The sequence below is a fragment of the Octodon degus genome, unplaced genomic scaffold (genome assembly GCF_000260255.1).
Source record: "Octodon degus isolate 3935 unplaced genomic scaffold, OctDeg1.0 scaffold00065, whole genome shotgun sequence".
Classification (NCBI taxonomy): Eukaryota; Metazoa; Chordata; class Mammalia; order Rodentia; family Octodontidae; genus Octodon; species Octodon degus.
In genome coordinates, this window is record NW_004524641.1 from 4,167,843 (window position 1) to 4,181,450 (window position 13,608).

Here is a 13,608-nt window from a genome sequence, read left to right on the forward strand (position 1 = left end):
CGCCCGCGTTCGCCCGCCCGCGCCGCTTTAAGTACGCGGACTTAGACCGACTGGGAGGAGGAGGGAGGGGGGAGGGGGAGGAAGGGGGAAGGGAAAGAAGCGACGAGCAGAGGGGGAGCCCTGGCCGGGCACTGGGGACTAGGTGTGAGGGTGTGAGGTTCCCACTCCCACCCCCTTTCCTGCCACCGCTCCCTCCCCCGCGACGCCGACACCCTCGGCAGCTCACCCGGGAGCTTGTTGCTTCTTGTTCAAGGGGCGCAATTGCGCCACTCTCCGAGGCGCCAAGGAGCCCTGATTTACATATTTCTCTGCCCAGCACGTTTACCTCGGAGTAACTTGGCTCTCCCCAGATCTGACCTCCGGGTAGTAAGTGCTGCTGGCACTGAAACCCCCGCTAAACTCCTCCCCAGGCGCTAGCGAGGCCAGGGCCTCCGCTGCTCCCTCTCCTCCTCCAGTGTCCCTCTTAGTTCCTCTCTCCCTTCTTCCTTCATCCCTTACTCCTCAGGCTTTCTCTCTCTCTCTTTCTCTCTCACTCTCTTCTTTTCTTTTCCCTTCTTTCTTCCTCCTCTTTCCCGCTTTCTCAGTGTGTCCCCTCATCTTCTCACTTTCTTTCCGCTAGGTTGCGTGTCACTATCTGTCTTTTTCCCTGTAGCTTCTCTATTTACTCTCAGTAGTACAGAGAGGAGAGAGCTCTGACAGCGAAGACGCCAAGGTCCCGGCCTCCCTAAAAGATGAGGTTCCTTTGAACAAAGAGACCTGGAGTTCTGCCACACAGTGCTCGGACTCCTGCTTCCCTCCCTTGGGGGACACATCGATAGCACCTCTGCCCGCCTCACCCGGCTCTGCTTTCAGGATTGGACTGGGACCAGTCTGTCTCACACCCAGTTCCTTCACCGCTACACCGGAGAGCGGCCCAGGCCTGCGCATGCACACGGCGTCTCTACCAGGCTCCTCTGGCGCCCTTGGGTCTGCATGGTCACTGCAGGTCCCTCGGAGGTCTGCCGGCTCTCCAAGGGCTCCCCACTGGAGCCCCTAACACCGCCGGGCTCTGAGGCAGATTCTCTAGGATCCCATCACTCTCCCTAAGGCCTTGTTCTCCCTCTGCTGCAACCCTCTCCTAGCCCAGGGGTCCAGGCCAGGCCTGGGATCCCATCTCAGGGACAGCTGGCGCTTTTCTCCTCAAACCTCAATCCCAGATCCAAGGGCAAGAGCCTGCCCTGGTACCCAGGATCCCCTACCCAGGCAGCCCAGCACTGAAGACTGGGCCTTGGTCCTTTGCTCAGGGCTGGGGGCTACACTGTGTCCCCTCCCGGGCCTGACCAGGCTGCCGCAGTGCCGGTGCTGTGCTCCCCACCCACCGCCGACAGAGAGAGAAAAGGCGGGTGGTCTGAGCTAATATCTATTTTCTGGTTGATATCCCCCTTCCCTTTTTCTCCTCCCTCCTTTTCTTCCTTCCTCTCTTTCCTCCGCCCCTCCCGCATCTGCTTCCCTCCCCCAACACTGCGCAAACAGGTCTGAGGCAAGTGGTGGGTACCAAACCTTCTCCCACCCCAACTGTCCACACTGAGTGCCCCCTCCCTGCAGCGGGCACCCCCACCCACATTCCGCAGCCCAGACCCCGGCACACTTATCTGCCTCCCCATCTCCATCCTAGCCCCAAGCCTCTGCTTTCGGATTCCTGGTCGACGCCCCTGGACCTCTCCTAAAATGGCTCCCCGGACTCTGCACACTGGCCCCGCGGTCGCTCAGGACCCAGGGCAGTGGCGGGGGGCCCCCACTCGGGTCTTGCTGTGTCTGGGGATTGCAAAAAATTCTCGCACCTTCTCTCTGCTCGCCGCACGGAGTGGGACGCAGGCAGCCAACCGCCCCTAAAGTGAAGCCTGCTGACCGCAGAAAAGGGAAATGGAGAGGACGAACCATTCAAGTTCAACGACATGGCGACGGCGGCGACGGCGGGAGTCGCGCTTTGAGGGGAGGGTCCGTGCTCTGCAGCAGCGCGCCGGTGCACAGGGGAGAGGGGTGATGGGCCCCTCCAGAGCCTTGGCGTGGACACTGGTCACCGCCCCCTCCCCAGCCCAGGGCACTCGTTTCGGGCCCAGACCGCATCGCTCTTTAGCCCCAGCTCCCTGCTTGGTCCTCACCCCGAAAATCCAGGGGAAAACCACCGCCTCCCGACCGCGCATTCCGCTGGAAAACGTACCGTCAAGACCCTGGTGCTGTGGCCTTGTCGTTGCCTGTGCGGCCCCACCCGAAACGCAGGGAACAGACCAGGCCTTCGGGGCGCAGCGAGCAGCTCCTCCAGCGACAGCATTCCGGGCAGCGCCGAGAAACGATGCGGTGATTTTGAGCCACCCAAGATAAGACACTAACTTGACCTTAACTTTGTCAGGGCGCCCCTGGTATCTGGAGAGCGTGAACAGACACTGTCTGGCAGCTCTCGTAAAAGCTGACTGGGGAAGGGATTCTGAGTCATTTCATTTATTGCCACTACAGTTCTGCAAGAAAGCTTTTCCTCCCTGCCAAACTTTAATTATTTATGCTCTTTTAGGAAACGAAAGACGAGAAAAGCGGGGGAAAACACCCAGAGCAAGTCCCTTCCCTGCAGAGCCTTCGGAAAGGACTCCTTAAGTCAAAGGGCTGGAAAACAAAAATGTGGGGAGATCACCTTTGTCCAAGGACAGTCGGACAGGCGCCTTCCCCCCTCTCCCCAAGGGGTGGATGCAGCTGGGAGAGGCGAGATGGGGCACACTGGCTTCTATCTCCCGCCCGCCAGGGCAGACATGAATATTTACAACGATTCTAGCTTTCTCCTCCACCCCTCGGCATCCGGGAAGCCTCCCCAGCCAGCCTTCCTTGGGGAGAACCCCCAGGCCTCCAAAGCTCCCCCCGCAGCCCTCTAAGCTAGCAGCCGGCAGAATGTCAGACTTAACTGTTCTTTTTTGGTTTAAAAATCTCTTTCTTAGCCAAGAGGCCCTAGTGGACTGCACCATTTCAAGGACACATTGATCTTTCTGAGAGGGAATGTTGAGCCCTCAGGATTCAGCATCATTTCTTTCTGACATTTGTTTCTTATCAATTTCCTCAGGGTTCCAAGTCTCTGCTAGCACTTCGGCTAGGGCGTGAAACACCACCATCTTTGTATTTGTGTGGATCAGCACAGGCGACACACTTGAAACACACTGCTGAACTGACAGATAAGAGTTTACACTTAGAATAATTTAATTCTCTTTGGGAAGCGGTCTCCATAAATATCTTCCTATCCTAGATTAAAGGAATAGGGTATGATGATTTCATGGTTCTCTCTCTCTCTCTCTCTCTCTCTCTCTCTCTCTCTCTCTCTCTCTCTCTCTCTCTCTATATATATATATAATATATTTTTTTTTTTTTCCACTTGTCCTCTTAGGGCCTGGGTCTGAGAAAGCTTGTTTTTTCCTTTCCCCAACCCTCTGGACCGGAGGTCTCAGTGTGGCTTCTGCCTTTGTTCAGGAGGCAAACCTCTGAATACAGACTCAGGACAGGGAGCTTGGACTCTGGGCACCACTGCCTCTGTGTGCCTCACCAGATGGGGAAATATTTCCAGCTATAAGGCCTAGATAGCCTCTTGTTTCTTTCCTTCCCAGTGTGTGTGTGTGTGTGTGTGTGTGTGTGTGTGTGTGTGTGTGAGTTGTGTGCATGCAATTCTTTTTTAAAACAAAGATTAAGTATTTTAAATGTGTAAATAAAATTTAATTCAGGGAAGGGAGTTAAAATGTTGAATGCTTAGTATTAAAGATTCATCAGTTCCACCAATTTCCCTTGTAGCTAAAAGCTAAATTCCATCTTCACCAGCTAGGTGCTGGAAGGGTTGGTAGAGGAGTGAGTACTTAGCAGGCCTCTGAATTTACCCTACTGAGGTACAGACTCCAAAGGCCTAGAGGATCTGAAGGCCACATTTCCCAAAGGGGCCTGATGTGTTCCGGTGGAGATGCCTCAGGGATCTTCCCAGGGCTCCAGAGAAGCCTCACTGAAACTTGACTTTGCTCTGAAATCTGAGGAACCACAAATCTTGGCACCTCCTCATAATAGCATAAATTAAAGTTTGAGAATTTAGTAAAACGCAGAAGCCCCAACCCGAAGCAAGCTGAATGGCCCACTTCATGTTTGAGGTAAACTCAAATCTGCCATGGTCTCCCTCCACTACCTTTGGATATATCATAGACATTTTCTTCATAGGCTTTTATATACCACTCCTTGACTGCCTCAGAAGCCATTTTCTCAATGAACAGTCAACACTCGAGGTGAAACTGGAACCAGGTGGCCTGAAAACATTAGAAGGGAATCTGAAGTGTTTTCAAAAATCAACATCAGCCCCTTTGACAGTGTGGCTGGGACCTGGATATTTATTTCCACTTAAAACACTTCTATGCATTTAAGACATATGAGGAATTATTCTGACAAAGCCAAAATATTTATGACAGCTGTAGCACAGAAAATAAAATTAGTCTAAGGTAAAATCAGTTGAGCTAAGGCTCAAGGCTCTCCATGAGCCCCCCCGTCCAGAGTCTGGTCCTCTACTGAAAAGAAATCATTGAACTTCGAGACGGAATCATAAACTGTTGAGCTATTGTGCCTCTTACTAGGAGTTAAGAGGTGGGGACCATTATATTTTAGGAGAACTGAGAACAGGCAAGGATAATGGGAGCTGGGGGGCATGGATTCCCTGATATAAGGTTGCGTACCATAGCACACCCAGAACAACTCTACCTGGGGTCCAGGGAGCCCATCTTCCATAAGGCTAATGTGTCATGGCCGAGGCCCTGGCACAAGCTGCATCTGTCTCTGAAAGGGCACAGTAGTTAGGCCTTGGTTGAAGTTGATGGGTGGTAGAGAGGGTGAGAGAGGAACTTCTGATCCTCTTTCTCTTCAAGAAAGGGGCTGAGAGTTGGAGAGATCTCTTTGCCCACCCCACGACTCATGTGGAGGAGCTTTTACTTCTCTGTGCTGGTGTATTTAGGCAATGCCAGAGGAAAAAGACAAGTGGATGAGGAACCTACCTCAAGAGGAACCCACACTTACAACCTGACTGTAGGACCCTTTTTCCTCTTGCTTACTCCCTTTTCCTCCCACTAATAATTTTCCCTCCTCCTTGTGCTGCTGGCCTCAAAGCAGACCAGTAGTTCCCCACACAAGAGGTCCATATGAGAAGTCCAGGTACAGGATGCCTGACCTAGGCATGTGTGAGGAAGTGGGAGCGGTAGAGTATTGCCAGGCTTGTCAGGCGATTGGTGTTTGCTCTGGAATCCCAGGCTCTTTCATCCCAGGTCTGGGAAGTCTCCAGCCCCTTCCACCCATCGGGGGACCCTGCCCAACCCACATTCCAAGGTGCCTCTGAGTTCATCTGGCCACCCTGCTCCTCCCCTCCCTTTTCACTAAAGTCTGAAGGTCTAGGGCAGCTTGTGTCCTCTCCAGGGGCCAGGGCAGATGTGAGGGGGCACTGGGCCCCTTCCTTCCTCTACAGTGGAGATCCTGGCAGTGCCACAGAGGGTTTCGGCGTGTACTCAGAACCATTGGGGCTGGGCCTTGAGGCCCTTTCTATGTGCAAGTCTGAGCTTTTCTTAGGTACTTGCTAAGGGGGAGAGGGGTAGAGAGACAGGGAAAGAGAACTAAACAGCTGGAAACAAAAAACCAACTGCAAAGGCTGGAGAGTGAGCTCCAGTTGCAAATGCCACAAACAGGAGCAAGGACAGGTGTCTCAGCCAAGGTTTCACCGCATCTCTCCAACAGCCCTCAGAAGCTTCTCAGGACCAACGGAAAGTGAGGCCAAACTGGCCCCATCTCACCGTCTCCTACTGACTCTGGGGGTGCAGGCTGAGCAGGAGGGTACCGGGAACCAGCCGGGAGAGCCCAGGGAAGAGACCCAGTCCCAGCACCTGCTCTCCACTCCAGGCCCGGGTCCAAGAAGGCAGGCCCGGCGGCCGCGCCGGCTAATAAAGCGCCAGCGCCTGCTCACGCAGCACCACCCGCTTCTTCTTCATACGCCGGTTCTGAAACCAGATTTTTACTTGCTGGTCGCTGAGGTTCAGCCTGTTGGACAATTCTTTGCGCTTCTGCCGGTTGATGAATTCGTTGATGAGGAATTCGTTCTCCAGCTCCGCAATCTGCTGCTTCGTGTAGGGTTTCCGCTTCTTGCGGGCCCTCCCCGGGGCCGCCCCCCACGGCAGGCCTGCAACAGAGCCCCGACCTGCGTCAGCCAGGCTGGCTACAGTCACTGCCCAGCCCCAGCGGGTGCCCTCCCCCCGGAACGCGCCCCTTCATGCCACCTCCCATCCCGGCCCAAACCGGCCCGGAGGGCATGGGCACCGTTTACCGTCGGGCAGTGAAGGTCGCAGGCAAGAGGCGACGCCCGCCGCCTGCACTGTCATGTTCAAGTTGAACTGGCCCTTGGCGTCATCTTTGAAGCCTGTGGGGCAGGGGGCCCCCTGGAGCAAGGTCGAAGAGCCCGGCGCGGTGCGGCCCACGCCAGCGTAGTCGTACTTGGTCGCTTTGAGCGCAGCCGCCGCAGGGGCCAGGCTAGACTCGGGGACGAAGGGCGGCCTCGTACGGACACGCTCCTCGGGCCCGGAGGCCGCTTCGGGCGTAGAGAACTTGACCTGTTCTTCGGCTCGGTCCTTGGCGCCCGGGGGTTGCAGACCGAGAGGCCCGGAGCCGGCCAGGTAGGGCTGCGAGAAGCTACCAAAGGCAGTGGCGCTGGCAGGCTGCGCTGGGGCGCACGAGGCGGGGGTGGAGGCCCAGGGCAGCGCCCCGCGAGGGTAGGAGATGGGGGGAAGCGCGGCCAGGGGGCCGCCATTCGGCCGCAGGTTGGAAAAGTAGAAGGAGTCGGGCGACTGCAGATTGAGAAGCGAGCCCACATAGCCCGCTCTGTAGAGACTGCGCTCACACATCGCCAACAAAGGGCTTCGGCTGCGCTCGCAACAGTATTTAGTTACAACCGGGAATAGGAGGACAGGCTCAGACGATTGGACGAAACTTTGCCTGCAGGTTCTTCAAAGTCGGTCATTTCAGCACCGCCTACATCCCCCGACCCGTTTCCCCCCCTTCGGGGTATTATGATAACACCCGTAAGGCTGGATGGAGAAGGACGAGATTGCGGCAGAGCTGAAGCAGGTTGAGCGAAGCGAAGCCACTACAAGTTTCCGAGCTGGCTTCAGGAGCTGGCGGCAGCGGGCTGAAGGTGCCTGTGCCCAGATGTCCCTTGGGACTCTTCGTGGTCTTGATTGGCTTTGCCATTCCATTTTCCGCTGGCTACCTGGGCCGGACTTGCTTCTACCGGCTTTAAATTGCAGCTGAGGCATTTTGCAGTAACCGGCGCCTCTGGGTTTGTCTGGAGAGGGCGCGGCCTGGCAATGCCACTCCTCTCTCAGTCTCTTTCATACAAAGGATCTCTCAGGAGGCCACTGCAGGGGACTTGGTTGGGGGGGGGTGGCATTGGAGTCTCACTTGCAGCATGAGCCCTGGATCCCAGGCCGCAGACACATCTAAGAGACACATCTTCCCACCAAACTCTAAGGAGGTCATCACAAACTCAGCCTGAGTTTGGCGCTCAGGAAGGATGCTTCACACCCCTCCTGGTGTGTGTCCCTAGCGCAGGCCGGGAACTCTGTTCCCAGAGAAATTGCCATCCAGGTCCAAGGAGAACACTGCCAGGGAATCCAGCAGCTTGAGTGGACAGTCGTAGCCATGGGTTACATTCATCGCCAGAAGTCTCTTTAGCGACTACACCCTGCGGATCAGATCTCCAAGGTGGTGGGCAGAGCAGGACAAACTTCCCCCACAGAAGGTGGAAGGGCAGAAGAGTAACGGTCACCTGGCAGAGTGGGGGTGGGGGAAGCAGGCGCATGGAGGCAGTCAGCCAGCAGCGTTTCACGCCTCTAATCTTCCAGGGGCACAGGCAGCTGGCGCGTTCAGAGATCTGGCAAACTGGGAGCAGGAAGGGCAGCCGTTCCTCATGAGGAGCAGAATTCGTAGCCCCTGCGTCAGGCCCTCTTGTCTAGTCTGCCCAGAAACCTAGAGGTCTTCTGCTTGCAGGACCGGGAACCCAGAGACCCAGTGAGGGTCAGTTCCAGAGAGAATCGTCTGTCCTGGCCTGCAGCGGCCCCCCTGGTCCCCGAGCCAAGCTGGAATTGGTTAGGCTGCCAGCTCCAGCACGGAGACCACACAGGCACCGCCAGAGGGCAAGACTGACCACCGCGCTGAGACTTTATTGTGTGAGTTATGGCGACCAATTGGGCGGCTCTGCGGAACGCAATCGGCCTCTTCCTCCGGCTTTAGGGCGGGGGAGGGGGTTGAGGTAGGCTGGGGGGGGGGGGGTGGGGCGGGGGGGGTGGGGAAGCCCGGAGCTCCTCTGGGTGCTGTTGCAGTTTCCTTGGGAGTTCAGGCTTAGAGAGACTCTACTCCCCGACCATCCTAGGGAGGTGGGACAGGCTAAAACTGCAACCCCAGTTCCTAGAGACTTTGGGCAACTCAGGCCTTGGCCCCAGATAGCTCTCTTTTTGGGAAACTGGCCCTATTTTCCAGAAGCTGCGGCCTTCTCAGGCCTGAAATCTCCATTTAGGAGATCCCTGTGGTGCCTGCGCCTCGGGTCTCCACGCACGGCGTTTCCCTGTATTTCCAAGCCTCCAGGTGTCTTTGGACTCATCCGGAAGTCTGTTTGCTCCTCAGGACTAAACGCAAAAAAGGCTCTAAGTGCGAAGCAGAAAAAGACTGGAACAGCTAAATTTCCCCCACTGCGCCTTGCCCAGCCTCCCCACCTCATCCCCAAGGTTTATGACTTTGGAAGTCTGGCAGGCGAAGTCTTAAGCCCGGAGCTGGAGGATTGGAGGGAGGTGGGGGGCGGGAACGAGTCTCGGCGGGTGAGGGAGCGCGGCAAGCAGCGCTTGGTGGAGAGGTGAAAGCGAGCTTGCCAATGCCGCCGACTGCCCAGGAGATGGCGAGCGCGCTCCACGCCTGGCGCGACGCCGCAGCACGGTCAAGATCAACAGTGAAGGGCGCTGCGGCGGCCTGGGGTTGCCTGCCTGCGCGGTCATGGCCCGCTGCCAAGCGCGGCCGACAGCCTCGCGAAGCCGGAGATGGGCCGCGAGGCTGCCCAGGACAGTGGAGCCCAGGGACCAAGCGGGTCGCTCGCGGCGTTGCGGCAGCCTCTTTGTCTGGGCTCAATGCTCTCTTGGCCTCTTGAATCTAGCAGGGACGCGCGGGCCTCGGTCCCCACCCGCAGCGCTGAAAATCTATCTGCCAGGTTTCTGTGCAGCTTTCCCAGCGGTTTCTCGGTCTCTAACCAAAAGAAAGGCTTCTCCCCAAACTTTCTTTGCCTAGCCGGCTTCCAGGGGGCCTCCCTCCAGCGCCCAGGCCACTTTCCCCATCTTCTCCGGCACTCTGCAATTCGAGATATGAAAAGAACACGTATAAATAACAGAGCCTTCATCTGTTATTGATTTAGCCGTCAATCCAGATTCCACCAGAGAGTATTTGAGCTCAGTTTTAATCTTCAGCTAACCTCCCATTTTCTTAGGCGGAGGGAAATTGACGTGCAAAGCACAGATGAAAGGAAAACCTCGGCGCAGACCCTTCCAGCCCGCGATGGGAAACCTGAGAAAATGAACCGGGAAATGGAGAGCAGCATGGGAGTCTGGAAATCACAAAAAAGAAATGAGGGGCAGGGGCGGATGGCGAGTGGAAGGAAAATAGGCTCGTTTTTGAAGAAAACGCAACCTGTGAGAAAAACACTGAACAGTTTAGCGACCCTTCCCAAAGTGTAAAGTCGGGGACAATGTGGTTCCATTTTCAAGAGTTTTTCTTCTGCAGGGATTTAATATCTGTTCTATCTCTGCGCCTCTGTCTGGCCCTGACTTTCACTAAACGAATTTGGCTCTCTGCCGTCGGCAGTAATGTATGAAAGAAATCAAGCTGGGCCAGAGAAAACGAAAGTACTTTCAGAATGGTTGGTCCCTGTGATTTCTCCCAGAATCCTAGGGTCCCTCCTGCAAGAATTTACATAGTGTGTGTGTGTGTGTGTGTGTGTGTGTGTGTGTGTGTGTTTTAATCTGTGTTTTGGAACTAACTTACATAACAAGTTGGCAACCATTAATTTACCAGGAGCTCACAACCAGAGTACCCAGGTTCCTCAGAGGCCCTTTCTGAGTGGCAAAAAAGGCCTCAAAGAGAAAGTTCTTAGTGTCGAAAAACTGTGTGTAGCAGTGAGGATATTTGTGTTTCCAGTTGTCAGTTGCTGTGTGCACATTGTCCAGAGAAGAAGAAAGGACATAAGGCTGAAATGTTTCTTTTTCGATTGCCAAATATGGATATGGCTAATTCAAGACCTTTCTGCAAGAAGATATTTATAACGGGCCTTTCTAGGTTGAAAACTTCCAAAGGAGTGAGTTTTCCTATACCTGCACACACCAATACTTACCTATTTTTAAAATAAGTAAAACTTTTAAAATAAATTGGGTATATCGAAAGAGAAATGACATTTTATTGGAAATGTTTTTGAACTAGTGTGGTTTAAAAAAAAAAAACTATTTAGACATGGTGATGCCCTCTTAAAAACACCACTTCTGTGAAAGGAGTGGGGACCAGACTCGGAGAGCCAAGCGCCAAGGTTTCAGAGGTCAGAGCTGGTGCTAAGTTTCCTGCATTTACAGAGAACATCATAGTGTTCAGGATAGCAAACTTTTCATAATAAATAAGAACGGTTTCTAGAGGCAACACAAGCTTGAAACAAAGAGAACACATATTATAAAGATTCAGAGGATACAAGAGAGTTGTTTATTTGGCTCTCCCTAGGAGTAAAAAGTGATTTTTAAATGTCTGAAGCACTTTTCCTGTATACCAGCTCACAGACATTGCCTCTACAAAAATAATCTCTCAGTTGTATAAATATGCAGCACTTTAAAAGTAGTTCTTTAGCAATCACTTTCAGATATGTCTCCTCCTCCTCCTCCTCTTCTTCTTCTTCGATCTTACAACTTCATATTTTTCAAATTTGTTAGGTGTTTTAGAGCCCTTTGAGAGGCCCAATGCATTCATTCAAATATTTAAATTCTTCATTGGGTTCTGAATAAAATTCCCACCCATGGCCACAACGGTTCAGCCTTTGCTGAGACTGAGGGCCTCAATCCTAGTCTCACACACTGGAGGCTGAAGAGTGCACTTATACCACCCATGGGTTACCATGCCAATTGCAATGACTTAAATATCTTTATCTGGATTCTGAGAAATGAAGGCATCCATGAAGATATATTATTTTCAAATTAAAGGTTATAAAAGCACAAATTACAAGGTGTGTTGCAAATATACAACTAAAACAGCAAGTGAGGGATCCAAAATTGGGAAGATTGTCTTCATTCTAACACAAACACTATTTAATAAGGTAGCTACTTTGAGAACCATCACAGAGCCTTCAGCTCCCTGGTTGACCCTGGAGCACAGACTGCCTAGAGTTGCTTCATTTGCCTCAGGGCAACTGCTGAGAGCTAATGATTCAATTACCCAATCACAGGATATGAATGACTGCAAATCGTTCTGCCCTAATGGATTACAAAGATAATCAATGCTGGAAACGGATATATAAAGTGATTTTTTTTTTAAAAGTAGAACTCTTAAATCAGAATGTCACTTCTGAAATTCACTTCGGGGGAGATTATTAAAAAATACTTCAAGTCCTTTATACTGGCCTGGAGGGAGAAACAGAACATTTAAAACATCATTAAAAAAATAAACCTAGACAAGAACAAAAACCAATAATCAACAAATAAGAAACAACTACAAAGTCAGGTTGGGCAGCCAAAGGTTTTAGAGACAGGTGAGAGTTAAGAAAGAAAAACAATTCACAAAATTTGCCATCTTCGGCAAGGGTGTGCGGGGGAGGAATTAAATACATATTCAAGTCTTTCCAAAGATTGGAGACAACTGAAAGCAATTAAACTGTGGTCAGCTTGGCCCACATCAGGAGACAGTATCTTTGAGTTTGGAGACGATTTTCTTATCCTTCACTCTTCGGTTCTGAAACCAAATGGTCACTTGTCTCTCAGATAGGTTCGTGGCAGCTGAAATCCGCCGCCGCTTGTCCTTGTTAATGAACTTGTTAATGGCATACTCATTCTCCAGTTCTTTGAGCTGCAGTTTGGTGTAAGGCACCCTTTTTTTCCTTCCTCGTCGGTAGACACACATGTCTGGCTGATTTAAAGCCACATCCCCTGGTACAAACAACAGCATGAGAAAAATTAGACTGGGATATTTGGAGCACCTAGCTGAGAACTCTGGCATATGGGTCTGCGTGCAAGCCAGTACTTGATAGGATTTAGAAAATTTAAAAAAAAAAAACAGGCTGTTTACACTTTATTGTTATTTACATGGTCATATTACTTACACATTATTAAAGAAAGACTATTTGCACTTCAAAACAAAGGCTAATTTGATGGATCATCATGGTTTCTTAAACAGGCATCTTAACAAGCCAGTGATTTTATGGCCTGAATATTGGGGACACTCGTAAGGATAGTTTCGGCAAATGCCAGTTGCTTATATTAACACACACACACACACACACACACACACACACACACAGAGTCAGATCTTTTGCCCATGCCTTGATTCCTGTATTCCTGTGTTTGGAATTTGTGGGCTCTAAGAAGCTTTAGTAGTACTCCAACTCTGTGATACCCCTTAGGAAACAGTCCTTTTCAGCAGAAAGGCCCTAGCAAAGGGCATCCAAAGGCCCTCAATTTAAGGAGAAAAACGCACCTGCACCCCGCAGGGGGAGCAAAGCCATGTAAGGACATTTATATGGCAGGCAGATTTTACAGATTTCACAAAAAACGGGACAAACTTATCCATTGAGTTAACCCTGACCAGGCGTGCAGCACAGCCACTTATTCCTAAATAGAGACCCATGCTCCTAGTGCTTTCTTTTTACCTTCTCTCGCTCCCTTTCCCTCCTGTTCTCCCTTTTTCTCCATTGCCCCTACCTGGGAAGGATGATTTCCAAAAGTGGGACCCTTGAGGCTGGTCCTTGGCACAGTACACCTGGCTATTCCACCCGTTGGCCAGCGTCCAGGACTGGTAGCCCTCCATGGAGATGTAGGCTTCGTGCCGAGGCTCCCCAGAGCTGAAGGTGGACACCATGTCGATGTACCCGGGCACGTGCTGGTAGGGGCTCGTGTAGCCCTGGTAGAAGGACACCTCTTTGGCTCGCGTGGGGACCTCATTGGTCGGAACACTGCCGCTCGCCAGGCCGGACACGTCCATGTACTTCTCCACGGGGAAGCCTCCCAGAGAGGTGTGCGGCGACGACTTGAGCGCATTCTGCTGCAGGCCCACGCCGTGAGACATGCGGCAGCTGTAGTAGCCGTTGCCGAAGTGGTAGCCGTAGCCCAATGCCGGCGCACCCGGAGGCGCTGCAGCAGTAGCCGCCGAAGGCGCCGGGCACTCTTTGGTGGGGGCCGCCTCGGGGCGCGCGGCCACCACGGCTGAAGAGGACGACGAGGCGGAGCCCGTGCGCTCGGAGGTCCCCGGGTACGCGAAGCTGGAGGCCGCTGCCGCCGCCGCCGCCGCTGCTGCCGCCGCCGCCGCCGC

General features: G+C 52.9%; 2 protein-coding genes across 2 annotated transcripts; both read right to left on the reverse strand.

Moving 5' to 3' along the window:
• Positions 1-5,963: 5,963 nt before the first annotated feature.
• Positions 5,964-6,920, reverse strand: Hoxd12 (homeobox D12). Its single transcript, XM_004634733.1, has 2 exons — positions 6,347-6,920; positions 5,964-6,202 (listed from the first exon to the last, which is right to left on the reverse strand). Exons 1-2 carry the CDS (start codon positions 6,918-6,920, stop codon positions 5,964-5,966), a joined length of 813 nt encoding a protein of 270 aa, XP_004634790.1.
• Positions 6,921-10,903: 3,983 nt separating this feature from the next.
• Hoxd13 (homeobox D13) lies at positions 10,904-13,602 on the reverse strand. Its single transcript, XM_004634797.2, has 2 exons — positions 13,002-13,602; positions 10,904-12,230 (listed from the first exon to the last, which is right to left on the reverse strand). Exons 1-2 carry the CDS (start codon positions 13,363-13,365, stop codon positions 11,980-11,982), a joined length of 615 nt encoding a protein of 204 aa, XP_004634854.2. The 5' UTR covers positions 13,366-13,602; the 3' UTR covers positions 10,904-11,979.
• Positions 13,603-13,608: the final 6 nt, after the last annotated feature.

Bases quoted from the DNA above. Each gene is read 5' to 3' on its own strand.
- Hoxd12 (XM_004634733.1), bottom strand. From the start codon at position 6,920: ATGTGTGAGCGCAGTCTCTACAGAGCGGGCTATGTGGGCTCGCTTCTC. The intron at 6,203-6,346 runs GTAAACGGTGCC...GCTCTGTTGCAG, and splicing joins GCGACCTTCACTGCCCGACG to GCCTGCCGTGGGGGGCGGCC.
- Hoxd13 (XM_004634797.2), bottom strand. From the start codon at position 13,365: ATGTCTCACGGCGTGGGCCTGCAGCAGAATGCGCTCAAGTCGTCGCCG. The intron at 12,231-13,001 runs GTAGGGGCAATG...TGTTTGTACCAG, and splicing joins TTGGAAATCATCCTTCCCAG to GGGATGTGGCTTTAAATCAG.